Source organism: Falco punctatus, assembly GCF_963210335.1.
Source record: "Falco punctatus genome assembly, chromosome: 3".
In the NCBI taxonomy this organism is placed as follows: Eukaryota; Metazoa; Chordata; class Aves; order Falconiformes; family Falconidae; genus Falco; species Falco punctatus.
The window spans coordinates 116,321,469-116,347,362 of NC_137582.1; the positions used below are offsets into that span (position 1 = coordinate 116,321,469).

The window sequence follows — 25,894 nt, forward strand, 5'->3', positions numbered from 1 at the left end:
CGCCCTCACCCCCTGCCCCGCAGGCAGGCTGGGGCCGGGGCCCGGCCCACACCACCGTGAGCAGCTGCCTGCGCCCTGCGGCTCGCTGCAGGGAGCGCTGGGGCCAGGCCGGCGGTGGCGGAGGGGCTGGTGGTCCACCAGCAGGCCCAGTCTGCTGCTGAGGCCAGTGGGATGAGCCACAGCAGCTTTGCTGGGAGATGCTGCACCAGGAGGTGTTGGCGCTTCTCCACTCCCAGGCAGCATTGAGCATAGCTTACCAGAGCTTCTCCCGCCCTCGCAGCCCCAAAATCCTTGAGCCAGACCTGGGAATGTGTTTAGATTTCACTTCCTCTGTCAGGAAACCATTTGTGAGTTTCACGTCTCTGTCTGGGATCTGGATCCTCTTTCTGCACCATTTTGACTTAGTCTGGAGCAAGTGAGGAGTCACAGTCCACTCCCTCGCTGCAGTTGGCTGGGAGTGTAACACAGCTTCTCTGGGAAACAGGCAAGCCAAATTCAGACCCTTTTTTGGGGCCTAAACATCTCTTTCGGTGACAACATTCTGAGCCGAATGCTTGCAATGGGGCTCTCGCTCAGTAAGGATGACACCAGCTCAAGGCTTTCCGTGCTTATCACCTTCCCTGCCTCCCAGGGGCTGTGCTCAGGGCTGCCAGGTTGAACTCTGTAAAGCCTTCCCTTATTTTTTGCTTTGGTTGCTTCTAAAAGGGGATGAAGGATAAATGAATAATCAGCTTGTCTCATTAAGAATAGAAAAAAGTGTTAGGAGCCTCTCTGTAGAGGGTGTGAAAAGCTGCTAGTTAAAAACTAATGTTGCTGTACCACTTCATTATCAATTTACTTCATCTAAGAACAGCTTTGCTGGAAATAGCCGCAGGCTCCTTACAGAGCTCAGCTGACAGCCCACTTTACCAGCTCTCTGTGGATCCCATTTAGGATCTGTCCACTCTGCAGCATTCCTTCCCGTGGGCAAAGGCTGAGGGCAGGGTTAAATGTGGGCAACACAGGTTGAAGGGCTAGTGTCTCCCCAAGGGAGTAGATTGGGATCAAAAGGGGGACAGAGCTGGGTGAAGGTGCTGGGCACTTCCAAGAGCCAGAGTGCAGGCAGGGCTGTGGAGCTCATGCCATTGCCTGAGGATGCTGCCAGAGCCCCAGAAACAGGCAGGGACACAGGGCTGAGCCCTCTTGCAGCCCATTCCTTTGTGTACCTTCTGATGTTCACTGCCCAGCAGTGTCCTCCCTAGCCCAATCTTGGATGGTGCCACTGCCAAAGGCTATGTAGAAGATCAGGCCAAACAGGCTGAGAGCTGCAGATAGGAAGAAGGCGTTCCGCCAGCCAGTCTGGAGATCCTGGGGGGCCAAGAACACATCACTGTGGTATGGCCCTTCCCTTTATCTCCATGTAGTGATCACCCAACTACTGCCACCCAGCTCAATGGCATTAAACTCATCTCCATCCTCTGCTTGATACTAGCACCAACAACAGAAGAGCTTTGCTCAACTCAAGACATATGCCAGACCTCCTCTTACTGGAGATGCATTTCCTTCCTTGGCATTTTTGGAAACATTGTGTGCTGTGCTGAATTCAGGAAGCTTTCCTGCCTGGCACAAAGCTTCCTCCTCACCCTACTCCCTCAACCCTCTCCTCATCTCTAAGTACATCCAGATGGGGCCCATGTGGAGCTCTTCCTGCTTTCTGAGTCATCCCCATGTCCTCAAAACGGTCCAGGCTCTGGTTTGCTGGGCACGATATCACATGTGTTCATTGGGAGAGGGGGATGGCTTGGAGTAATTTTTGATTCAGTGCAGAGAAAGGAATCCATTTCTGAAAGCAGCCCTGTCTTTTCTTCCAGGGGTGTGCTTGTGATTTGTGGCCCCAAATTACCTGGCTGATGAGAAGTCCAACTGTGGTAGGAGCAATAATTCCTGCAACTATGCCAAAGGTATTTGTGATTCCCAGCAGGAACCCTGCATATCTGGGGAGAGAAAGCAAGGGTTTCGTGAGTGAGGAAAAGAGGAAACTGTCACAAGAAGGGAGAGGGGCAGGCGCTGCCAGTCCCTTTCCTCATCTGCATGAATACTGCCTGTCATGCTGAGTAACACTAGGATCTTCCTTGCAAGACTGGGGGGGGATTTTAATCTTTTATTTTACTCCTTAGCTTACAATGCCACCAGCTACAGAAGTGAAGGGAGAGTAGGAGTTGCAGAAGCCTTGGGGGATTGGGAAAAGGAAGGGGACAGAGCCAGGGAGGGCACAGAGGTCAGAGCCACTTACCTGGGTGCTATATCAATGTGGTTAATATTGATGCCTGCCCCTGTCATGCTCATTATTGTCAAGGCCAGTGTTAGAAGGACCACAACAACTGTGGAACTGCAGCCAATGTAAGGCACAGCCACCAGGAAGGTGGCTGGGAGCAGCATCCCTTGGGAGGAAAAGGGGATGTGTTTTATAACAGGCAATACAAGCAAGGCGGAAAGGCTGGACTGCAGATGAAAGCTTGTCCTTACCGAGGGCTGAGAAGAACTTTCTGACAGCTGCTGTGCCAAGTACTCGCCTAGCCAGGAGGAAATCAGCCAGCAGCCCAGACAGGATGTGCCCCAGCCCATTCCCAATATAAGGCAGGGAGGAGACGAACCCATTCTGCGTAAGGGAGAACAAGGCATTGTCGTGTCCATGGCACGAAGCAACGGAGCCAAGAGCTCCAAGACTGCAGCTCCCTTGGTCCCAGGGCCACCAGTCTTCACGAAGACATATCCCTGAGGAACCTCCTGCTCCCAGCCTACAGAGGGATTAAGTCCTGTCGCTGTTGTGGGGACCAGCCTCAGCTGCAGGGCAGCACTCACCTCTCTGAGGTCAAAGTGGAGGACGTTGTTCATGAACATGGGCATGGAGGTCAGCAGCATGTAGAACAGCCAGTCTGTGCAGAAGCAGGCAATGGTGATTGCCCAAAGAGGCAGTGATTTAGCCATGGCCACAAATGGGAGGGAGCGGCCATGAGAGCTTCCCTGGAAGGAATAAAATGTCAGCCAGTGCCCCATCTCCTGTCTTACATCCCCTGGGCAGGCTGTCCAGGCTTTCCTTGGCCTCTCTACCTGCTGCTGAGAAAACTGGGACTAGCCCTGGCCGCTGGATAAGGAACCTGTCACAGCACTCTCCAAACTAGCCGGCTGCAACAAGGTCTTTTACCATGTCATACCAACATACTCTTCATGCCAGTCCCTCTGCTGCCTTCTTCTAGGCTCTCCTCACCCAGGGCACATGTTCTCTCTTTTCTCTCTGCTTCTTCCTCCTCTCTCTTCCTTCGCTGCTCTCTCTTCATTGGCTGCCCAACCAGCCACAGCAACCCACTGCCCCTGAAGCCAGCCCACAGCTGTGTTATCAATATTAATTAACCCAGCTTCATTCCTCTACAGGAACCCAGCTGAACTGCCTCAGAACAGTCCCTTTGGCATGGTGCCTGCTGTGTGGCCAGTCGTGATTAAAAGGTTTGAGTTTACCTGGTGAGCCAGCGATGACACGATGTATTCCTGCTCCCTGGCACTAATCCACGGGTGGTGTGCAGGGTCCTCATGCACGAGGAAGAACCAGCAGAGGCACCAGGCACAGCCAACACCACCTGCGAGGAGCAGGGCTCTCAGTGCCAGCTCCTTTTACAGTGAGCTGCGGCAGAGCTGAGAGCCAGCGGCATGGAGGCTGGTGCTAGCAAAGTGAGTGCAGGAAGATGGAAAGGGACAAACTCCACTGAACCCATCGCTCACAGTGGAAGGGTCTGGGTTGATGGCACAAAAGGTTCAGCAAAGGCTCATTCCCTAATAGCACCCCAGCAAAATGGCTTCATCCTGGCCTGTTGGGTGACAGGGGAGCCCAGAGCTCTGCGTGGGACTAGTAAGGATGGAGCTGGTCCTGCAGGGCTCTGATGGGGAACCTTTGGGAGCTCTGCCAGCAAACGGCCTGCAGTGGGGTTGGAGTAGAGGGACATGGTGGACCATTACTCACCAAAGATGTAGAAGACAAAAGGCCACCCCAGACTCTGGCAGATGATCCCAGCCACAAGGAGAGCAAAGAAAGTCCCAAAAGTGCATCCTAGAGAACAGAAGTCATTTTAACGGGACTTTGTGTGACCAGCAGTGAGTGGGACAGAGCTACAGCCTACAGCCAAATTTGTGATCGGAAAATGTGGTTGCACAAATGAAGCGCCTGTGCAAACAAGCACCCTTGTATCCAGGTTTGCTCCCTTCAGGTCCGGATTGCCTCTCCTGCCTCAAGCTGACCTAAGCTGAGAAGCCAGAGAGGACATAGGATGGGAGGAGCAGAGGTAGAAAGACTTAACACTGCTAACACTTCTTTGCCAAGGACCTAGAACCTTGAACTTGAAGCTGCTACAAGGACTGGCTTGGAAAGAAAGGGGTGAGGAGAGGTCCTGCACTTACTGAATCAGTGGTAGGGAAAAGTCTTTGTGTCTTACCAGCATCAGCGATGTTCATGAGCCTGCTGCGTTCCAGTGGAGGGGCCCATTTTGCCCAGAGTGTGTACTGAGCTGGAAATATCACTCCCTGCAAAGATAACAGGGAGCGTTGTGGGAAGGGACATGAGGAGCGCAGCCAGGGCTAACCTGAGCAAATTTTGCAGCCTGGCAGCGCTTGGAGCCATGACTGACCTCAGCCAAGCCCAGCAGCACCTGCAGCCCGATGAGGCAGCTCACGCCGAGCTCTGCTGATCGAGGCACAAGGAGGGTGAGAACAGAGGAGAGCAGGAGCCCGCTGCCCAGCACGGGTTTCCCCCCGAACAGCCCCGAGCAGTACCCGCCCAGCGCCTGCGTGAGGCTGTAGCCGTAGAAAAAGGAGCTGAGGATGATTCCTTGAGTCTCAGCGCTCCAGTTGTACGTGGGGGCCTGGAGGAGACAGAACACGTCTGTCAGACAGAGATTGTTTTTCAGGCACAGCCTCCTCCAGAAGGGGAGAAGCAACCAGGAAATGCAGCCCTAAGCACAATAAACTGAGCTCTGCTCCTTCACCCGCCTTGTCCTCAGCACTTTTCTCGGCTGCTTCCAAGTCTGTCCTCATGCAAAAACACGAGTGGACTGAGCCCAGGAAGGATCTTTCAGTTATCTGAGTCTGCTTTCCACTTACATCCTGAGCAAATCCTGGGTCGGAGCTGTGGGGAGCACTGCTGGACCAGCTGTGGGGATGGCTGCTGTTACTCATGGCGATGATGGCGATGCTGAGGCTGACCCGGAGTGTGTATGCCAGGAAAAAAGAGATGTGCAGGACCACGGCCAGGCCACAGCGAGTGGAGCAGAGCCCTGTGGGCGGACAGCACCCACAAACCAGGGGTAGTCAGAGAGGCCACAGGTTAACTCTCACTCCCTCCTACAGATCTGTGTCGCCAGGCAATCCCCTTCTTGCAGCAACAAACAACTCTTTCCAGGTACCCTCCAGACATCTACCACTGATCCCCTGCCCTCCTCCTCTGCAGGGGTGGCAGTTTGTACCTCCAGAAGGAGAACAGAGGGACAGGAAGGCAAGGAGACTTGCCCGGGGATGGAGGGGACACGTCAAAGCCTGAGGCTACTGGCTCGGGCCCTGCTGAGGCCACACCTCAGCCCGCTGCTCCCCACGGAGTGGATTTACCAGTGCAGGAGGGCTGCTGAGCAAGCAGAGGGGCTTCATCCTGCTCTGCCTCCGGCCCGGCCCCTGCCTGCGTGTCATCCACGTGGCGCTGCATCCTTCCCTGCCTGCAACGCTGTTGCCTGCTTCTCCTTGAGATAATCTCCAGCCCTGTTGGGAAGTGAATCTCAAACATCAACAAACACAGGAGCAGCCATTACTGGTGCGGCGAGAGCGGAGCAGGCCGCCGGTCACAGATGCCTGTACAAACACTTTATGAGCACAGTGATTTACAGCAGCCTCAGACCTCCCCGGGGACGGTCTTATTTACACCCGTGCTTTATAACCCTCCACCAAACAGCCTGGCAGGGCAGCGGGGTCTCTCCCACCCCAGGGCGCTCCTGCCGATGGCCTGGGGTACCCACTGCCCTCCCTTGGCTGGTGCAAAGGGAGGTTCCTTCCCTGCCCGCCCCGTTCCCCCAGGGGTAGCTCACGGGGACGGGGGTCTCCTGGCTCCGTGTCCCGGGGCGTGGAGCGGGATGCTTTCGCAGGATTTGGGATTTCAGGGAACCGGGTGGGATGGAACAAGGCCGGGGCTCGAACCAGCGCCTGGCATGGGAACGCCCGAGCCCCCGCCCCGCCAGGCCCCGCCCCCGGCACTAGACCCCTCCCGCCACCATGAGTCCCGCCCCCGCCGCGTGACCCGCGCACGAGTCATGTGGCCAGTCAAGATGGCGGCGGTCAGGGCCGTGGTGGCGGTGCTGCTGGGGTTGTGCCTGGGCTGCGCGGCCGCCGCCGTTCCCCTGGTTATCTGGCACGGCATGGGTGAGCCGGGACCGGCAGCGGGGGCGGGGCCGGGGCCGGAGCCGGAGCCGGAGCCGGAGCCGATCCTCCGGTAACGGCTCTGGGGGCGGGGCAGCGGCGCTTAGCTGGCCCGGCCGGCGGATGGGGCCATGCCGGGACCCGCGTAGGCCCGAGGGGAGCTCGCAGGCCGCCCCCGGCCCCGCTCCGGTGTCCCCCTCCTCCGGGCTGCTGTTTTCTACGAAGACCGGGAGGTGCCGACCCTCCTCTCCCCGGCCCGTGTGTGCGGTGGCGGCTTCTGGCTCCGTTGTAGCGGGCCGGGGGCTGGTACGTTTGCGGAGGCGAGGTTAGGGCCCTGAGCGGTGGCCTGACGGTGTGTTGCGTTGTTCCCTCTCACAGGAGACAGTTGCTGCAATCCACAAAGCATGGGGTACATTAAAAAAATAGTGGAGAACAAAATACCAGGGGTTTATGTTCTGTCTCTCAAGATTGGAAGCAACCTGATACAGGTAACTAACTCAGCTGTCAGTCGTGTTTCTGCTTGGCAGAGCTGTGGCCGGTGTGTGGCTCTAACGGTGCAGTAGTTATTGCAGTCTCTGTTGTCAACATGATTCCACAAGGATTCTCATTGTGCTGTCTCTGCTAACTTTTTTCTTCCTTGTGAAGTAAACAGTTTTGACAGGTAGAAAACCAAGTCCCTAGTCTATATTGGATTAATATGCAAATCCAGTGATTAGCACTCTAACCACTCCAAGTAATATAAAGGCATGTGATAAGGTATAGTACTAAAGCAGAGTTTTATCCCTTGCCATCCTTATGGATATCCAACCATTTATTCACTATATGTTTTCAGTATAATAAAGGTACAGACCACTACACCTTCATGGTTTTTGACAGTTTTATGTAGCCCTTCAGAATTGTTTTAAAGGCTCTCAGGATATTGTGCAATGTATGCTATTTTCTAGGATCTGGAGAAGATGGGTGAAGTTTGATTTTTAATTTTTATAAATATATACAGACACATAAAATCTGAAGGGACTCAAATTGTCGAAAAGTTTGGGGAAATGTCACTTTTCTATATGAGAGTTTTGCCAAGCAGAGTAGGAACAATGACATGGTGAAGGGAAGTCTCAAAACTTGAATTTACTTCTGTCATATTGTGGAAGTTAAGGTCCTCTTCAAAAGCAGAACTGAGCGTTCTATTTGCATAGATCAAAATAATATAAGCCATTGTACAAGCTATGCATTCTAATCTGGCTAATCCATCAGGATATGGAGAACAGCTTCTTTATGAATGTGAATGATCAAGTGAGAGAGGTGTGCAGCCAACTTGCAAAGGACCCTCACCTGAAAGGAGGCTACAACGCAATGGGCTTCTCCCAAGGAGGCCAGTTCCTGTAAGTTTACACTTCTGTTCCATTTCCAGTGCTTTTTGTTGGGTTTTAGGTTCTGATTTAAAACTCTTTTAAAATACTAAGCAGATGTAAACTGACAAACCCCTTCATAAGGGTAGTTGCGCTCCAAAGGAGGTAAGAACATGTTTGCCTATAGCCCTCCTCTACCAGGAAGAGTTAATTCTCTTAGCACATGTTACCCGAGTACCTGAGCCCACACAGTGGCAAGCTGAGAGCTGCATGTGAACCAGCACTGGTGGCCTGGGCATGTTGGGTGCCAGCTCAGCTCCTTCCTTTTCTCCCACAGGAGGGCAGTGGCCCAGAGGTGTCCTTCTCCTCCCATGCTCAATTTGATCTCCATTGGGGGACAGCACCAAGGTAGTGTCCAATTAAGCTATCACACCTCCTAAGCACCTTGAAGGGTAGGGGGCTCTTCTTGGTAGGAGGGATGGTTTTTTGGCCTTTTCCTAAAATCTGACCATTTTCTTGTGAATTAAACTGTCCCTTTGTTCTTGTCTGAACCTGGTGGTCTGCTTTGGCCCAGTTGTTAGGCAACTGTGTTATCTTCTGTCTTGGTCTTGCTTAACTGGCAACAAGAAGTGACCTTTGTAAGTAGACAACTTATTGTCTGGGTAGAATTCTTCTATACTTTGGAAGCACTTGGGATTAGTTGTTTCGGGAGAAGAAATTTCTAACTACAGAGCAAAGGTTTTGTGAAACTAAACCTTCTGGGTCACAAGAATGTTTTACAATCAGCATCTAGAAGGCTAAAGCCTCAGGGAAAGGGATGTGCTTTTTGCAGTAAAGAGACAGTATGAAATTAAAGAGACAGAAATGATTAAAGAGACTGTACAGTTAAGAGAGGCTGACTGAATTTCAGATACTCTCCCCTGAGAAGCTCTATGGCTTGAGTTTATTTCATTGTAGTGTGGTGGGAAGATTTGTAGGGACTGATTGTGAGATCTCCTGGGAACAGACCAGGCGAGCTGGATGGTATTCTGCTCGTCTGCGTGCCCCCATTCTCCAGAGCAATTCCCTCAGCTCAAGAACATCATCCATTATCTTTGTGTGTAATAATGCCCAGGGGCAGGAGGGCTGTCTAATGGGATTGCAGGATTAAAGGCTGCCTGATTCCCTGGGTAATTCTTGCCACTGTTCTGTAAGAGGGTGGTTCTTTACCAGCTGGAGGGATTAAGGGATTTCACAGTCTTACACAGTTATTACACATTTCTCCATACCCCAGGTGTGTACGGCTTTCCACGCTGTCCTGGTGAGAGCTCCCATATCTGTGACTGGATCCGAAAGATGCTGGATCTTGGCGCCTACACACAAGCTGTTCAAGAGCAGTGAGTATATTCATCAAGCTGCAACAACAGCGGCCAGGCACACCTGAGCAGCTCTGGGTTTCCTGCCTAATCTTTGGTTTCTCTCTTCTCCAGCTTGGTACAAGCAGAGTATTGGCATGACCCTCTGAAGGAGGACGACTATAGGAAAAACAGCATCTTTTTGGCTGATATAAATCAGGAGAGGGTAAGGACCTGGCTGATGGTTAAATGCTAGTAGGAGAGCAGAAGCCTTAGCAGTGAGTTCACTCATGTTCGTGCTCCCTGGCAGTCATCTTGCTGGAGTTTGAAGGGGAGCATTTTTTGCCCTGCATCCCAGGGGTGTAGGAAGTGTTTTTGCTGGTAGATTTACAAATGAGACTTGTCTGTGGCAGAGCAGCTCCTGTGTGTCTGCGCTGTTTTGGGGTGGTTGGCGTAGATAAGCCACATGCTCGGTCCTCCCACCACCTTTCAAGTGGGTGAATCCTCTCACTCCCCTGGCAAGGCAGGGGATGCCCACCCCCTCTTTACAGCCTGGAGATGAGGCTGAACGCCATGAGCACAGCCAAGGGAGGCTGTTAACGGAAACACACATCCCTGCCTAGGCTGGTGCAGGCCAGGGCTTCCTTTGCAGGTACAGGCCAGGTTGGAGCAGGCTGTTTCCCTAACATGTCTCAATAGGTTTTCCAGTGACTTGGATCTGTTCTCTATTGCTTTCATCCAGGGCATCAACGAGACGTACAAGAAAAACCTGATGGCTCTGAAAAAGTTTGTGATGGTGAAATTTCTCAATGATACCATGGTCGACCCTCCGATCTCTGAGGTGAGGCAAGCAGGATGGGTGCTGCTTTTGGGTGGTGGTTTGGTGCTTGCTCGTTTCTGGTTTGTCCTTTTATGGCAGAACTTGAGGCTGGTAAGGAGCAGGCTGAGCACAGACGTAGGCCTTATACTGCACTGTTTCCACCAGAAGGTGGTGAGAACTTGCTTATCTCCTGGGAACCCTTCAGCAACCATTTCCTTCTTTTTATTCTGGCAGTGGTTTGGGTTTTACAAAAGTGGCCAAGCCAAGGAGACCATCCCGCTGAAGGAGACCTTGCTGTACAAAGAGGTGTGTTTTGCTGGGGGCTGAGGGGTTGCCGCAGTTTCCACTTTGTAGTGCCCTTGGGATGTTGAGGAGCTCACATCTCTGCTTTACTCACTATCTCTGCCATTCCTGGGATATCGCCTCCTCTTGCCAGTAGCTGTTTGGGAAGGCATTTCTCTCCAGGCAGTTCTGGCAGTGGCAATTACAGGGTGGTCTCGTACCTGTCTCAAGATCCCCCCTTTCAGCATGAGTTTAATGAACTCTGCTCCTTTTTAAAGCCTTGTTGTTAAGTCATCCCTTTTCCCCTGTATGAGAGGAAGGCTCTGAAGAGCAGAAGTGAAACCCACTCTAGCCTGTAGCCACTTCTGCTGCAACAACAGTCCCTGACCATCGGTGCTTTTCTCCATGCTGGGCTCCCCAGCCACTGCCAGCGTTTGGCTGTGGCAGGCCTCAGGAAGCTACCTATGGTCATGCTTCTCTCTGCAGGATCGCCTGGGGCTGCAGGAGATGGACAAAGCGGGAAAGCTGGTGTTCCTGGGGGTGAAAGGGGATCACCTGCACTTCTCAGAAGAATGGTTTTACACCACTATCCTCCCCTTCCTCCAGTGACGCTAAGGGGAGGCCCCCTGTGAGAGCACTGGGGAGTGTCTGCCACTGTAGTTAACGCGGGTGCCACTGTACAACAGCACTTTCTGTGTACGAGCCTACGGGGGTCTGGGGAAGGGGAGGAAGAGGGGGTTTAGCTCAGCAGTTCCACAGTGTGCAGAGGCAGCACCCATTACACTGCAGTAAGAGACCAGGATTTGTCTGAACGTAATTATGCTCCAATATGGGTGGACTGAGCCTCACACTAACTCCGAAGCACTCCATCCTGCACAGGCCTCGGTAAGTCTACTTTGGTTCTCAGAGCTGGGGCTGTGCTGGTCACTTGGTGATGGCAAAATGATTAGCTGTGTGAGGGGGGTTGTTTTCCTTGTTACCTGTTCCTTGCAGGACACAATGGCAGTATTAACTGAAATCACTAGTGCAAGAATGCTGCTGCATCTCTTAAAGGGATCAGCAAGTAGGCTTATATGGCTGTATGTAGAGGAAAGATAGTACAGCCTATCCTTCCAGATGGAGAAATGGGCCAAATTTAGGGGGTTCTGGGGAAAAAGGAGGGGTTTGAATTAAGTAGGTATTGACAGCTTGAAGTTTTCAACTAATGGCTTGGTTTATGCACTTTTATACAGAAACTGCAATAAATAAAGACCACCTAACAAAAAAAAGTGAGCTTTGACAACTACTGACCCTTTGGATTTGAGGGGAGTTCAGGAAAGTCTGTACTTCCCCACAGGGAAGTGGTGAGGCAGCATGGAGGCAGGGTGAGGCAGCACGAAGCATCTTGTCCTACCCGAGGTCTTGTATGCCCCTGAAGAATGGACAAAAGCCTCTCTAATGAGCAAGTTGGCATTAACTTTATTCTATCTTCTGTATAATCTTAAGTACATAAGAAAGGTTTTTTCACAAGCCTCAGGAGAAAACGAGTACAAGTCACAGGACAGTCTCAAAATAAAAAAATTGCATATTTTTTTTGTAAGTTTTGTCCTAGAGAAAAAGAACATTGACACTTTACAGAGGAAATGCATTTAAGATATGCTTATGCCACCCGAGGCGTTGGAAAAATGAAGGTCAAAGCACGTGCAGCTCCCTTTATGGGTCAGTACAGTACTGTGTCTTGGATCCATCACTCTGCTCCAGGGCCCTGGAACAGAGGCTACCAGCTTCCACCAAATTAAAGAGCCAAGCAACAGGGGAAAGGGCAGGCTGGGAGGATTCACCTTATGGGGACTGATTGCAGATGAGGAAGAGAGTGAGGAACCGACTCGATCCAACTCGGGTATTTACAATACTGCACTACTGACCCTGGAATGAAGGAGACCCTTCCTCTGCAGAAGGGGACAGGTTCAGAAGAACTGTCCTGGAAGACTGAACCTGAGTTCAGCTGCTCCGAGAAGGAAGCTCTGGGGCAAAGAGTCCCTTGCCAGATGGAGGGCTCTTGGAATAAGAGATGCTCAGCTCCAAGCTACCAGCCAGACTGCAGGGGAGAGGGGTAACCACAGTTACTCCACTGCAGTCTTCCTGTGGCACTGGTTAATATAAAGCCTCCTGTCATGGCACAATCAGAAATACACTGAGCTAGTAGGAATGATACAAGAGAAATCAGGGTGGAATGCTACAGCCCAGGTCCTCAGCCTTTGGTCCGACAAAGCCATTCCCATGTCCTGTAATGCCACCAACTAGTATGTAGAGCTGGAATTAGCGGCTTCCAGGACCTTCTCGAGACATCTGCCATAGCAACTGGGTACTCTGGACCCCGACAGATGCCATTATTTGTTAAAAAGGGGACAACATTCCTCTCTCACATGAACAGTTTGCTTAAAGTCAATATGAAAAAAACCGAACAACACTCTGAAAGCCAACTGCCAGTACTGGCTGCGAAGTTCACCAAAAAGCTGACTTGATCAATTGGTGCAGTTAGATCAGACAAGGGGAAAGAGAAAAAAATACACCTTCCTGCTAATAGATGTGGACGATAACTGACCCACCACCTACACCAAACCCCAGGCAGAGGTATTTCAGTGATGGCAGGTAGCTGTGTCTCCCGGGTAGAAGAGAAGCAGTTTGAGAGCAGAAAGGTACAAGAAATCTAAGAGAATCTGAAAGCAGATTTGTCCCACAGCAGGGCCAGGGGAGGGTATGAGCCTTGGAGCTTTTCTGCTTAGCCAGCAATTTCCGTCACAGTGGTAACCAACTTCTGACCATTCCACACTGTCTTGAACTGTTCTGGGACAGGAAATTCAGTCTGGAGGGTAAAAATAGAAATCTGTTGTCAAAAAACTGTTTATGACTAAGACTAGTAACTTCTCCCACTGTACCATGAACAACACTCTCCTGTACCACAAACACTGCCTGTTCTGCCCTCAGGAGATCCTGAGGAAGAAGCAGCTCTCTCAAGCCAGCAAGTATCTCACCATAAAGACAACTTGATTCGCTGGTTTTAATATCTGATCATCATGCACAGCCTCCAAAGTCTAGAGTCTAAAATTGTCCCTCCAGACCTCACTGTAACCCACGTTGCCTGCAGGGCTCGGTAAGAATCCTGCCGTGCATTACCCCAACCAGACCTCCACAACGATTTCAAAAGTAGCACTTACAAAGTCACCACCCTCTGTGGGAATAAGGACATTCATCTCTGATGACTTGGCACTGACGATTTCACAGTCTAGGGAGTTCTTGCTCAGATACACATGGCAACCGTCTGTCTTGTTGATGGAAATCGTTGGCACTTTACCCATTACCTAGCGGGGTGGTCGAAGCAGCAGTTAGAGGAACATTAGTTTGAACTCAGCAACCACAACGTTTTTCTTTTGTGCCTGCCTTCAAGGCCAGAGGTTTGGACTCCAACCTCCCTGCTGCAGGCACACTGGATGCAAGTACTCCCACCTTTACTAAAAATGGGAAGTTATTTGATTTGATCTTTTTACAACAAAACTACAGTGAACACTGGCCAAGCTGACCATCCCAAATCAGATAACAAAATGGGAATCTGAGGAGATTGTACTGCTGCCCTCCTACTTTGGCAGTCATATCGTCTGCCTGCCCCAGAGGCTAATCTTCTACCTAGAGCCCTGAAACAGCTCAGTGAAGGAAATTTCAGCCCTTTCCTAAGGGCTGGGCAGGGTGAGCTGCAGAGCAGCAGGACTGGTGCTGCTTCATGAACGTTCTCCACAGAGGCACATTCCTGTTCTAGAAATTTAACTACTCAAGCCAGCAGATGCTACAGCCACCCTGTTGTACAGCACAGCAGTCACACTCCAGGCAGAGAACAGGACGCAGACACTCACCTGAACTTTAACATCCCTGCTGTTTATGATCTCTACGATGCCCACCACGTCATCAAACACCAGACCTAGCTTCTTACAGTTATCTGCAAAGAAAAGACAGAGTAGGTCACAGAAACGTTTTGGAGATCCAGCCTTTTACAGACCAGCACACAGAAGCAGTTTTCAGGGTTTCTCTGCTTACCAAGGGTGATGGAGTTGATCTTGCCTTTGATTTGGAGCGTACTATTTGTGCACTTGAAAACATATGCTACCTGCTTCAACTCTGTATCGCTGATTACCAGGTTAGTGGCATTCTCCTGGTTTTCCTGAAAAGACAGGCAAAACACTTTATTTTCTGAATGCAGACCAATCCATCCATGTGAACAGCAGGGCAGTGAAGCCCCTTTAAAAGCAAACTGCATGTACTTTCAGGCTTGTGCCTCTTACAAGGAAGGTCTTCAGACCTTCCTTCCCTGCTGCAAAGCTCCCATCCCTCCAGCCCACTCATGCCAACACCAGGCACTCACCACTCTCCACTTTTTGCCCTCTAATTCTAGCAGCGCAGGTGCCTTTGGAGAGGTTTTTTGGGAGGGGTTAGCATTACACGCTGGTTTGGGAGCAGTGAAAGGTTTGGGCCCACTTCTCACAGGACCCCCTTGGTTCTTCAGGGCTGGATTCTTGTGGGTCTTCATGTCATCTGAAACATGCCTTAAGCCTGCAAGAGAAGTCAAACCTGAAATCCAGCTCTTGAAGAACACAGACATCAGCGCTAACAACAATCATCATGAAAACATTTTTCAAAATGCAAATAAACTGCAACTGGGCCTAAGTTGAGTCCAAGCACAAGTGACAGCAAGTGAAAGAGGGAGCAAGAAACACTGATGCAATCTTGACGAGAACACAAGATGTACTGTAGAACCAGAAGGCGCCAGCTCTTCCACTCTGCAGCTGGAAAAAGCCCTGAGCCAAGCACCTCACCTTTTCTCACCTCTGTCCTGACACGCTGGCCAGGTAACACAAAAAAGGGGTCAGTTTTGTGCAAATCTGAGTAGGTGCAAAATTGCACCCTTTGTAACTGAAGTCGTGCAGGCAACCAAAGGTCTCAATTTTTCCATTCCAGCTGGAGATTAATCTCTTGCTACACTTGACAGATGAGGCTGAGAATTCTAACTCAGATGTGTTCCCTGTATCAGGGCTGCTTCTGATGCCCAGCCTCATGCTCGGATCAGATGGCCTTTTGTTACTGCAAGCCTGCTTTCTAAGCTGGTATATTGAGGGATGACAGCAAAACGAGGGCTCACAGCACAACAGTACTCTCGCTGATGGCTGCCCTCCCTCTGTTAGCTACTTCCACCTACCAGAGGTGATGCCTTCTCCCCGATTGATCTGGGCGAAGAGTGCGGAGCGGGAGGCAGAGTCATCTGTGCTGGAGCTCATGGGGGCAGGAGCAGGTGGGGGAGGAGGGCCTGGTGGGGGAGGCGCAACCCCAGCTGGGGGAGCAGATGGTGATTTAGCCCCTTCTGTTGCTACAGGACCCTGTAAGAGGCCAGCAAAAGGAAAAGCAATTGCACAAGCTCCATATCTGCTGCAATAATCATGCAATACTCATCTAAGAAGCTCTTGCGACGTAAGCCAGCACTTACTGTTTTGCTCCAAGTCAGCCCCGTGGTGTGATACTCTTTGATATAGGCCTGCAGCTCTGTCCAGATACTCAGATAAGCTTTCACCCAGTCCACTTGCTTTTTATCTCTGAGGACACAAGGATATCATCAGGAGCGAGCAGGTCCATTTGCCATTAAAACTCAAGGACTACAAACAGTTCTTAACACCTCTCCACCTCTCAGCCTATAGGGCAAGATGCAGCTGGACCAACGCAGCAGCCTCACACCTCTAGCGCTGCATTCTGGCTTCAGTATTAATCTTGCACCCACAGGCAGAAGGCTACAGGCCTGGCTCTGCACTGTCACCCATTTCCCTTGAAGAGTCTGATACTTCCCACAAGATCCACTCCCGAAGCACAAGCTGCTGCCCTGGGAGACAGCTCAGCCACCAAATGATGCTGAGACAATACACTTGCTACCAGGAATTCCAGCTGCAACATGAATACGAGGAACCTTGTCCCTAAGGATCAGGAAAGAACAGCTAAGTGAGGCTTTACAAATATACCCTGCCTTTAAAAAGAATGACTGAATGAAAGACCAAGACAGCTGTGGTTAGATGCTGAAGTAGCCCCTACACACCCAATTAGCTGTGTTTGATGAGGTCTTTAAGACAGAAGGTGAACTTACACATCCTTGTACTCCTTGAGGATCCGGTTGGTATAAAACATGGCAGCATCAGTCATTTCCTTCACATAAGGACCAGGCTTTGGAGCCTAGGGAAGAACAAACACATTGGCATGGAACAGCTGACCAAGGAGCCAGACTTTTCCCACCAGTCCAAGGAAACCGCTTCCCACTGGTGTTCTTACCATGGCCACCCAGCCCAGGGCTGGGATGCTCTCACTGACTGCTGATAAGTGATTGAACAGTTTGCTACCACGGTTCTTCTCCCTGAAATTCTGCACCACCTGGATTTGCTCTGAAATTGGTTTCAGAAGCGATGAGAACGCGTTCTGCAGAACAAGAGAGACAATAACAATAAAGAACATTAGTATTGCTCTGGAATGGCTGCACATCTTCATGGGCGGCTCCGCTGAGGTGATGGTCACTTGGAGGAAGATTCCAACTGGCGCAAGTTATTGCTACAGCTCCTGTCCAGGCTTAGCTCTCCCTGTGAGCCCAGCTCGGTCCCACAGCCTAGCTCCTCCAGGGTTGAAGTCATAGCTCCCAACCGGATTGGTACTATGGGAGTACGCCAAGAACCGTGACTCATGTTCAATCCAAGAGACTCTGACAAAGCTTGTTAGTAACAACGACAGAAATAGCATTTGCCTTTCCTGGATTCTTTTGTTCCAAGACAGTTTGTTAAATTTTTTCCTCTCCTTTAAACTCTCAGAGAAAGGGGTGCTATGCAGGCTTTTGCAGTTTGGGATCTCCAGCCTGCGTTACAATCAGCGTCGCAGCAAGTTCTCAAGTCACCCTATCAAGCCAGACTTCAGGATTCAAGTTACGTCTCAAGTCAATCCACGCCTTTAGTATTTGGATGATAAAAATTGTTTCTGTGTGTTGCTCGCTTGGAAGGCTGACTGATAGCGCTTAGAAGTCTTCTGAGGTCAGAGCAGCCAGCCAATTACACACTGCCAGAGCTGCCTCTTGGGCAACTTTTCTTGCTTTTAAGATCAGGAGGTCTCCTGCTGGTGGCAGCAGAGAGAGACAAATTTGGGCAAAACTTGCTTTTCAAAGCCTCAGCTTTTCCTTTGCTGTCCCTTCCCCTGTTTAGATGAGAACAGAGAGGTTCCAAGCACCACTGGCCAGGCTACATTTTCAGAAGCTCCAGCGTAGCGCTATTGTCAAGTAACAGGATAGGGAAATTCTTCGCCACAGGCAACGAGTTCATACATTTTGCTTTTTAAACTGGCTACTCCAGAACTGACTAGACTCCTACAAGACAACCTGCACAAAGACCTACATTAGATTAGAAGATTATGAACAAAGAATAACCTTAAGTAATGTATCAGTGGAATTTATAAGCAGAATCTCAGACTAGAGACTATGCAGAGCACCACCACAGCAAGCCTGGTCAAAAATAAACAATGCTGAATTTGGGGAAAAAGATGCAGATACAATTTGCAGTGAAAGTAGCACAGAAATCCAGCTACCACAATGTAACAGTAGAAGCCATGACTAAACCAGATAATAACTGCAAAGAAAAGCAAGAAGGGATCCTGTGGCTCAGGAAAAATGGTTCTCAGCAGGGAAAAACCAATGCATTCAGGATCAGATTCTCAGTCACACATCCTGCTGAGAAGCAGCAACCTAGGGTAAAGTGTTAAATTACTTGCTTCAAGACAAATCAATCCTAAAAGCCTAGCTATTATTCAGAGGCCATTCAACAGAGACAAATGTCTGTTATACTTCAGAACGAGCCTGATGCCTGAAAGTCTATAAGCATCACGTAATGAAAAGCATGCTCTAGGCAAATCCCACTGGCTCCTGTCTCAGATAAGTTGCTGTCTGCAGGTTGCATCTCGGGGAACAGTGATTGTGCAGTGCTGGTGCCAGGTGAAACTCAAGACAGACGCTGTGAGATGATGCTCACAAGGTGCTCTGACAGCTACAGAAAACTTGTTGCTCTAATGACTAGAAAATCCTAGTTCTGCAGCTCTAAGAATTGACTTCTGGAATTCTGCCCAGCATTGGATGAGCACCCGGAACAGTTCACACTTTCAGCAAGTGTCACCTCACAAATTCAAGTGTCTCCAGTCCTTCTCTAGTTCCTCTTTTGGAGCAACTGCATTAGCCCAGATCCCCCTGCACTTGCAGTCATCCCTGACCCGGAGGTAAGAGCGTACCCAGTTTCTGGCAAGCAATTTCCCAGACTTACCTCTGTTGGCTGCTGGTGTTGAGATGCCATCACCAGAAGAGCCCTCTCGCTCATCAAGCCTGCATGAACCATCTCAGCCTAATAATAGAGAAAAACATCAGAGAGCTTCCCTTGTACCCAGTGTGACACTAGCGGTCATTCAAGCTCCCGCTGCCCACAGTTCCTAGTCTGTAAGAGAGCAGCTATGCTGATCTCAGAGCACATATTCTTGGAGATACCCATCCTCAGAGAAAACTCACAAAAATGCAACAGCTCTTGGGCTAGGTAGTTTACAGGCTTCCTTAAGTCTATAAAGAGAACTAGGCACCCAGCTACCAAAGATTTCAAGGAGGTTTGATTCATCATGTGTGTGAGTAGGTGTAAATCTGCTGGAGGTTATCTGGGCGGGCATCTGCATCTGTTTTGAATCCTTGGGGATTATAAACATCCTAGAATACAGCGCCAAAGGAATGCAAACACCAAAAGCAAGCTTGTCCCTTAACAGCCCTGAAGGACAAGCAGCATTATTTAGAGCTGAGGGAGAAGAACGTGATTCCTTACATGCTTCTGCACATCCCCGCCAACTTCTTTGCTGATCTTGATGTATTCAGCTACTGGGCCAGCCAGAAGGGCATCGAAAGCCTGCACGTACTGAGCCACTCCTGCAGAGAGGGAACCACAGTACAGGCATCACTGAGAGGCACCGGCTGGGCTCCTGGGCTGGGAGCACTCACACACGCACAGCGCATGATGGGCTGCACCTCCCAGCCAGGTCACAGCAGGAGGCTCAGCCTGAAGCATGCAGCTGAACACCGACAAGGGAAGCGCTGCAGGCACAGGAAGTCCTTATCTTAGCAGGATGGTAACCGCAGGCCTCTGCATTTGCTCAGTACCTGCTGCGAAACTCACTTCCCCTCTGTGCACATCTAACAGCTTTTTGCATGCCCTGCACGAGCACCACCAGCTCTGCAACAGCTACTGCTGCTGCCACACTGGCTGGGTGACAGTTCAGCACAGGGACTCTCACGGGATGACACTTTGTGCCTTACCTTTGGAAGAGCCATCTCCACACATGCCAGGTCCTTGGCACACTGTCTCCAGGCGCTCCACAGCCTTCTCCAACCGTTCAACCAGTCTTTCCATATCTACCACTGTCCACAACCTGCACAGACAGAAGACAATTATTCGCATCCTCTGATAGTACGAATGGGATGCCAAACGTTGAAGAGGGTTTATCAGCTGCCTAGTATAAGCTCTGCCAGTTCCAGAAGAATATTTTCTACCTAGCTTTGCACACTCATGATGGACAGCAGGGTATCCTCACGTTAGCATGACGGTGATTACACAACAGCCACTTTCTATTGCCACAGTTGCTCCTTAATGGCCACGTCATTACTGTTCCATTGTATGGACAAGGATACAAAACTTCTATCTTCTAACCTTGTATTGACAACGCATCGAAACAAAACTCTGTACAGAATCTCACTGCAGCCAGTTCCTGGCCCAAGTCCTAGCTGTGACCATGTAGCAAATCAAGCACAACTGATTTGCTGGGAGATCACACACTTCAGATTAGAACTAGTAGTTTTGTTTCTGCAGATGCAACTGTAGGGACCTCCCGGAGTCCTGAATTCCTCCAAGGAACATCTGTAATTCCAGCATCGCTCCGGTACAAAGCACCAGCATGCAGAATGAGGCACCCTGGCACACACTAAGATGAGCAGCTGCACAAGCTAAGAAGGCATAGCTGCTTCTACAACAATACGCCCCGTTCATCCTCTCCCTGACAGGCTTTGGTATCTGAACTGCAGAACCTATGCTGCAGGCACTGCACAACAAAGTGATTTAGGTATCTAAGTCATTTGCAGCGTCTCATCTGGAAATGTCTTAAGAGTCATATAAACTTTCCATTAATTACTGCTTTGCAGAGGCTCTGCACCAAGGAGCAAGACAAGCCACACTCCAAGCACAGTAATGCACAGGGAATGCAGGGAGGAAGTAGCAAGTCACCAATTGCATTTTTATCTTATCACCCCTCATCAGAAGATTTTACATGAATCACGATTATGGGCTGGACACAGCTTCCTTCTTATTGCAACAGCCTGCAAAGCTGAAAACTTTGCCTGGAGGAGAACATCCTTCCCAGCACATTCCCCAGCACAGCCAAAAAGGCAGGCAGCTGCATCAAAGGAACTGATCCTAGCTCTCCCTCAGAAACAAAACCTGAAGATCTAACAAGGATTTTGCTTTTGCTCACAAGCCTTCTCAGCCCTGCTCCAAAGTGCATGTTTTCACCCAATTTCCAGAGGATGTGGGGCAGATCCAGTGTTAGTCACAAGCGGCACTGATGTCACAAGACAAACAAGGCCATTTTCCGCCCCTCTTTCGGCTGCTTGCATCAGGAGAAGCAGCACTGATGTGGGGGGCAGGGGAGAGGCCACCCCCCTTTCCAAAAGGAAGAGAGCGGTTTCCTCCTCTGTGCAAGAGCGAGCCAGAGGACGTACTGTGTGTAAAACCGGACAGCAGTAACTGGATGGCTTCCAGATACAAAAAAAGTTCAGAGAGGCTGAAACTTGTGGGCAGTCACCCATATAATCAACAGCAATGAGTACCTCTTCTTTTTTTTTTTTTTATTTATTCTGTACAATGTAGAAATCCTGACCACAGGATCGTCAGCGCTCTGCTGCAGCTGAGGACGACGCATCCAGAATGGGGCTCACGTCTTCCAGTGGGAGCCCAGCCAAGAGCCAGGCTCTGCCTCCCCCACTCTCAGCACACTAAAAAAGGGTGGGGTTTTTCCCCCAGAAGAGCCACCTGTTAAGGAAACTCTCCCTTGCTTCAAGAGTGCAGCAAGATAGAGGGGTAATAACACAGGGGTTTTAGAAAGGACATCAGGTTTACCGGGTGCTAAGCAGACAAAGCTGCTGTTCTGCACCACTGATCCCCACCACATTCTACACGAGGCTCTAATCTGATCAGCCCCATTACCGAGCCGCAAACTGCATTTCCAATCAGGATTACAAACCAGAAAGTCCAGATGGAAAGCTGCTTCCTACCACCAGCACTAAGACATGCTGTTGCGAGTTGCATATCACATCATCACTTCTAGATATGCTGTCGGGATTGATGTCCTTTAACAAGACAGTGTTCCCTGAGATTCGGATTCCTTCCAGTCTCCTTGCCATTTGACACATCCTTCCTGGTTTTCCTGACAGAAGCCAGAAACTCACAGTGCTTGATACCAGCTTTGTAAACCTAGCGCTATCCAGCAGATGGTGAACTCATTTTAATTTCTGTTTAATGGGCAGCATTAGGTCAACTTGCAAGTTAAGTCACTTGGTAAATTGGCAGCACAATCAGAACTAAGCTCAGGCAGCACAAAGTCCTACAGCAGGCAGCTAAATCTTAGTCACTCCTTGCTAAAGCTATCGTGACTCACCCTCACCATGCACTTTGCCCTGTGGATGCAGCTCTTTCTGCTATTGACATACCCACATGGAATGAAATAAAAAGATTTAATTGTAACTAACATCAACAGCCAGAGCTTGCAATCTAAAGATTCACATTTAGCAAGGAAATTAAAAAAAAGATCACAAAATAGACCTGCCCAGGCTACACCTGGACAGTGTTTTGTCTATTGATCACTTCAAATGCAAAACAGTTTCAGTAAGCGACAAACTGACTTCACGGATCTCAGTACAGCACATTAATCAATTTGCTTGATTAATTAAAACACAATTTGCCTTCTTTAAAGAGGAAGTTTAGACACGTAGATCGCTTCAGAGTCATTTTTGTTCCGCACATTGTCCTATGCTCAGGAAGAATGAGAAAGGCTTTCAAGCTACACTGTGGAACCAGGTTAGAGTTCTCCGGCTGACAGAAGTGGAGTTGAGATGATGCTCTCCCTTTTGGGAATATCATGCAGAACTTATATCTAGGTCTTGTTTAAATTCAATTGAACTTTGATTACCAATGGAGCGGAAGCTATGGACTCGCAGCAAATGCACATTTCACCCTGGGCCAGAAAGTCCATTCATTTTCATAGCACATTTGGTTAATCTATGAACTAACCTTTATTTCCATCAAAGCATGGGAACATGGTTTTGAACACACTGTACAGCAAACATGCTTTCATCCTACAGCTAGACAGTTTTGATGTACCAATCAGAGCAATAAAAGGAAGGAATTGTGTCTGTAAAAACACTAGGTAGCCCAAAGCTGAACCTGGACAACATCACAATAAAAGGAGTTTCCTGTTTGGAGAATATCAAGGAGATGGCATGTCCCAGCCAAAGGCCAGTCCTCAGAGGAGCGAGCTGGTTCTCATAAAAAAACCCGGCATAAATGAAATTCTTCTGGTTGCCTGAGACAGCACACTAACCTGAGTCCTCACTTAGACATTCTGGAAGACACAAATGTTAATTTTATAGCCAAAGCAAGTCCAACCTACGCCTCTGTTCAGATTCAGCGTTTGTGAAGCCCGACAAACTGCTGTCAGCAACACCAAATTTGCATCAGCTACTTCCTGTTTCTACAGGCAAAAAGAATAAAGATGGGACAACTAAATTAAGAACATACCACAGTTTATTTCTGAACTGACACTGGAATATCTCCGGGGATCAGCTACCAGATGATTCCCAACAATTATATCTTCCAAAAACCCAAAGAATGTTTTTTTTAAACAGTTCAGCTCATCACATAAGGAATTATTTGATGTAAGACAGGACCCAAATGCCTGAATTTTGTCAGTTGTCAGGACCAGCCACGAACACAAGACAGCTATTGCTAGTCCCAGCAGTTGCCAAGACAGAGATCTCTGCTGTTTATAGCACAACAATACTTGTTGACATTGCTCCAGAACCCACGGTGACTACTTCTGGTATTTCAGAGCTATTTAATTTAGAAAACCAAAAGTCCTTTAAAAAAAAAAATAAAAAAAAAAATCAATCTGGACCCTATTTAAGCTCTCCAAAATAACAAATCCTACTGAAGTCATTAAAAGTATTATTTGGTATTTTTACTGAAACACTGTAAGATGGTTAAAGTATCACTTTGCTCTGCACTAGTGAGTGCAAGGACTCCTTTTTCATCACAATTATATGAAATAGGAGATTTGCACTTGCCAGACTCTGTGGCAATGCTCTTCTCATTTCCATTCCCTGTCAGGGCGATGAATCCACCAGGGAAGTAACTGAGAATCTCAGATCTAAGCTAAATTGGATGCAGTACCAAGCTCCATATCGGGAATTCAGAGCATTGAACCTCGTCAGCATCCCTCCTGAGCTGTGCCTGCTCAAGCAGAGGCTGCTTGGCTGAACTTTGTTCCATGAATAATAGGGGGTATTTTTGGCTTTCAGAAAGCTCAGCAATATTCCAGGGACACAAGGATTGCCTCAGAAGAGAAAGGGAACACAGCAGTTTCTCCACACCACAGATCCCTAGGTTTGCAGTGATGGGCATCCATAGCCCAGATCTTGGGGAATTTCAGAACCTGATGTGCAAAATCCTAACGCATGAAATGCCCGCAGTATTATTATTATTTTTCATTTCACTATTGGAAAATCCAAAGCAGTCACACACATGCCACCTGAACCCCCAGCGAAATCAGGAGTCTGCAACAGGCTGAAGACAAGCCCTACCCCAGGCGCAGCAGGACAGGGAGCATTCCCGGGGCGGGGGAGCACAAGCTACAGGAATAACATTGCTTCAGGCTGCGGCAAACCCCTGGGAAGGTGGATACAGGACGTGGGCACACTCACGGCTCCCTGCCCCGGTGAGTCACCGGTAACCCGCCGGCCCCTCTGCCACCGGGAATCCTAAACACCTCTCGCTGGGGTAGGGGGGGGAGCAGGTACAGGCCGCCCGGGGTGCCCCGCCGCCGCGGAGCACGGGGGCCAGACCGGACCAATCTGTGACACCTCCCCCCGGGTAGAACCCGGGTACGGAGACACCCCCGGGCCGGCCCCCCGGCAGCAGCAAGGGCCCCCGCCCCACACAGAAAGCCCCGAAACGTCCCGCCCACTGCCACGGCCCGCGGCGGGCCCCAGTAACGGCCCCGTCCGGGAGTTTTCACCGTTCCGTGATTAAATTAACCCGAAATCACCGCGTATAACGGATCTACCCCCAGCGGCCAGGTCGCAGCCCCTCCGTCTCTCTACGCCCTCCCAGCGCGGCCCCGGCAGAGGCAGCCGGAGCCCCCCCAGATCGGCCGGGCCCGACCCCTCACCGGCGCCTCCCGGCCAGCCCCAGGCGCGGCCGCTGGCGGCTCCCCCCGCGGCGGTCTCCTCCCGCCGATACCGGCCCCGGGGCAGGGGCCGCCGCCCCGGCGAGGGAGGGGAAGAAGGAGGAGAAGGAGGAGGATGCGCAGCCCCCCCCGCTTCGGCACTCACCTCCCTACCGCGCTCCCGCTCCGCCGCCACCCGGCGCCGCCCAGCACCCCCCGCTTCCGGCCCCCACCCCGCGCACCGGAAGTGCGCACGGCACGCCGCGGCGGCGGCGGGGTGGAGCTGCGGCCAGCAAGCCGCCCTGCGATTGGCGGGAGGCGGGGGGCGTGGCCGGAGAGGGCGAGGGGTGGGGCAGGGGGGGCGGGGTCTCGCTTGGAGGTGGGGCCACGGAGGTGACGGGGCGGGGGCGAGGGGCAGGATGGGGCCCGGGACCCGCGGGGAGGGGCTGGGGGAGCTCCGGGGGTTCGAGGTGCCCGAAGCCACCACAGAGGGGCTGGGGGGGGTGTCTGAGAGCCCCAGCAGGGGCAGCTGGGACTCCCCAGGACAGGTCTGAGGGCGGGCTGCAGAACCCCTCAGAGGTGCTGTTGGGTCAGTGGGGTCCTTAGGAGGTCTGGGACCCCCGAGAGTGGCTGGGGGTGGTTTAGGGTGCTGAGAGGAGGTGGGGACCCCTGGGAGAGGGGTCGGGCTGGGGGTTGGGACCCTACAGATGTGGCTGGGGGCTGCACCCAGTAGGGGCTAGGTGGGATGAGCCTTCCTCTTGGGGAAGGGGGTTGTCCCAGTCTTGGAAGGACAGGGCTTGGCTGGGGCTAGGAGGAGGTGGAAGGGTCCTCTGGAATGGTACCTGGCGGTGTCAGGGGCCGCTGAGGTCAAGGCCCCTCCAAGCTGTGTCTGGTGGGTGCAGGACAGGAGAAGGGTCCCCCTGGGGAGCTGCTGGCCATTGAAACAGCTACACCCTCTCCTTGGGGTAAATCCTGGGGGGGCCTGGGCCCCTGATGCTCTCTGCTGGGGTGGTTGTCATTGCTGCCTCTGTGCGGCAAAGGTGGTTTTACTCTTGGTGTGCGCTGGCTCATCCCAAGCATCAAAAAACTCCTACAAGGCTCCCGTGATTCTGGGGGTATGGAGCACTTTGGAGCCT

General features: G+C 50.8%; 3 protein-coding genes across 11 annotated transcripts; 1 reads left to right on the forward strand and 2 right to left on the reverse strand.

Annotated features, from left to right (window-relative positions):
* Positions 1-2: 2 nt before the first annotated feature.
* LOC308060757 (sodium-dependent phosphate transport protein 3-like) lies at positions 3-6,223 on the reverse strand. 8 transcript variants are annotated; one of them, XM_080379849.1, is made up of 12 exons: positions 6,099-6,223; positions 5,629-5,775; positions 5,128-5,300; positions 4,656-4,889; positions 4,464-4,551; positions 3,995-4,081; positions 3,496-3,614; positions 2,842-3,003; positions 2,506-2,638; positions 2,273-2,420; positions 1,883-1,973; positions 3-1,347 (listed from the first exon to the last, which is right to left on the reverse strand). In XM_080379849.1, exons 2-12 carry the CDS (start codon positions 5,720-5,722, stop codon positions 1,216-1,218), a joined length of 1,461 nt encoding a protein of 486 aa, XP_080235975.1. In that variant the 5' UTR covers positions 5,723-5,775; positions 6,099-6,223; the 3' UTR covers positions 3-1,215. The 8 variants fall into 8 exon arrangements, with proteins under 8 accessions (XP_080235975.1, XP_080235974.1, XP_080235973.1 ...); XM_080379848.1 differs by having other exon boundaries at positions 3-473; positions 1,206-1,347; positions 5,629-6,131; XM_080379847.1 differs by having other exon boundaries at positions 5,629-6,131.
* Positions 6,204-11,775, forward strand: PPT1 (palmitoyl-protein thioesterase 1). Its single transcript, XM_080379861.1, has 9 exons — positions 6,204-6,429; positions 6,805-6,914; positions 7,675-7,802; positions 8,107-8,177; positions 9,043-9,145; positions 9,239-9,329; positions 9,846-9,944; positions 10,158-10,229; positions 10,692-11,775. Exons 1-9 carry the CDS (start codon positions 6,219-6,221, stop codon positions 10,812-10,814), a joined length of 1,008 nt encoding a protein of 335 aa, XP_080235987.1. The 5' UTR covers positions 6,204-6,218; the 3' UTR covers positions 10,815-11,775.
* On the reverse strand, positions 11,641-25,057 carry CAP1 (cyclase associated actin cytoskeleton regulatory protein 1). Of its 2 annotated transcripts, none has more exons than XM_080379858.1 (13): positions 24,925-25,057; positions 19,585-19,697; positions 19,097-19,197; positions 18,557-18,634; positions 16,542-16,685; positions 16,360-16,445; positions 15,715-15,820; positions 15,430-15,607; positions 14,599-14,786; positions 14,274-14,397; positions 14,093-14,175; positions 13,403-13,546; positions 11,641-13,050 (listed from the first exon to the last, which is right to left on the reverse strand). In XM_080379858.1, the coding sequence occupies exons 2-13, from the start codon at positions 19,676-19,678 to the stop codon at positions 12,967-12,969; spliced, it is 1,410 nt and encodes a 469-aa protein (XP_080235984.1). In that variant the 5' UTR covers positions 19,679-19,697; positions 24,925-25,057; the 3' UTR covers positions 11,641-12,966. The 2 variants fall into 2 exon arrangements, with proteins under 2 accessions (XP_080235984.1, XP_080235983.1); XM_080379857.1 differs by lacking the exon at positions 24,925-25,057 and adding an exon at positions 24,762-24,894.
* Positions 25,058-25,894: the final 837 nt, after the last annotated feature.

What these genes read in the sequence shown, in the direction of transcription:
- CAP1 (XM_080379858.1), bottom strand. Translation starts at nt 19,678, where the DNA reads ATGGAAAGACTGGTTGAACGGTTGGAGAAGGCTGTGGAGCGCCTGGAG. An exon ending in CTCAAGGAGTACAAGGATGT is followed by an intron (nt 15,821 to 16,359) that starts GTAAGTTCACCT and finishes TTGTGTCCTCAG; the next exon opens with AGATAAAAAGCAAGTGGACT. An exon ending in GGCTGACTTGGAGCAAAACA is followed by an intron (nt 15,608 to 15,714) that starts GTAAGTGCTGGC and finishes GGCCTCTTACAG; the next exon opens with GGTCCTGTAGCAACAGAAGG.
- LOC308060757 (XM_080379848.1), bottom strand. Translation starts at nt 5,800, where the DNA reads ATGTTTGAGATTCACTTCCCAACAGGGCTGGAGATTATCTCAAGGAGA. An exon ending in TCAGCAGCCCTCCTGCACTG is followed by an intron (nt 5,301 to 5,628) that starts GTAAATCCACTC and finishes GTCCGCCCACAG; the next exon opens with GGCTCTGCTCCACTCGCTGT. An exon ending in TTTTGTCTTCTACATCTTTG is followed by an intron (nt 3,615 to 3,994) that starts GTGAGTAATGGT and finishes TGCTCCTCGCAG; the next exon opens with GTGGTGTTGGCTGTGCCTGG.
- PPT1 (XM_080379861.1), top strand. Translation starts at nt 6,219, where the DNA reads ATGGGAACGCCCGAGCCCCCGCCCCGCCAGGCCCCGCCCCCGGCACTA. An exon ending in CATTGGGGGACAGCACCAAG is followed by an intron (nt 8,178 to 9,042) that starts GTAGTGTCCAAT and finishes TCCATACCCCAG; the next exon opens with GTGTGTACGGCTTTCCACGC. An exon ending in CTGATATAAATCAGGAGAGG is followed by an intron (nt 9,330 to 9,845) that starts GTAAGGACCTGG and finishes GCTTTCATCCAG; the next exon opens with GGCATCAACGAGACGTACAA.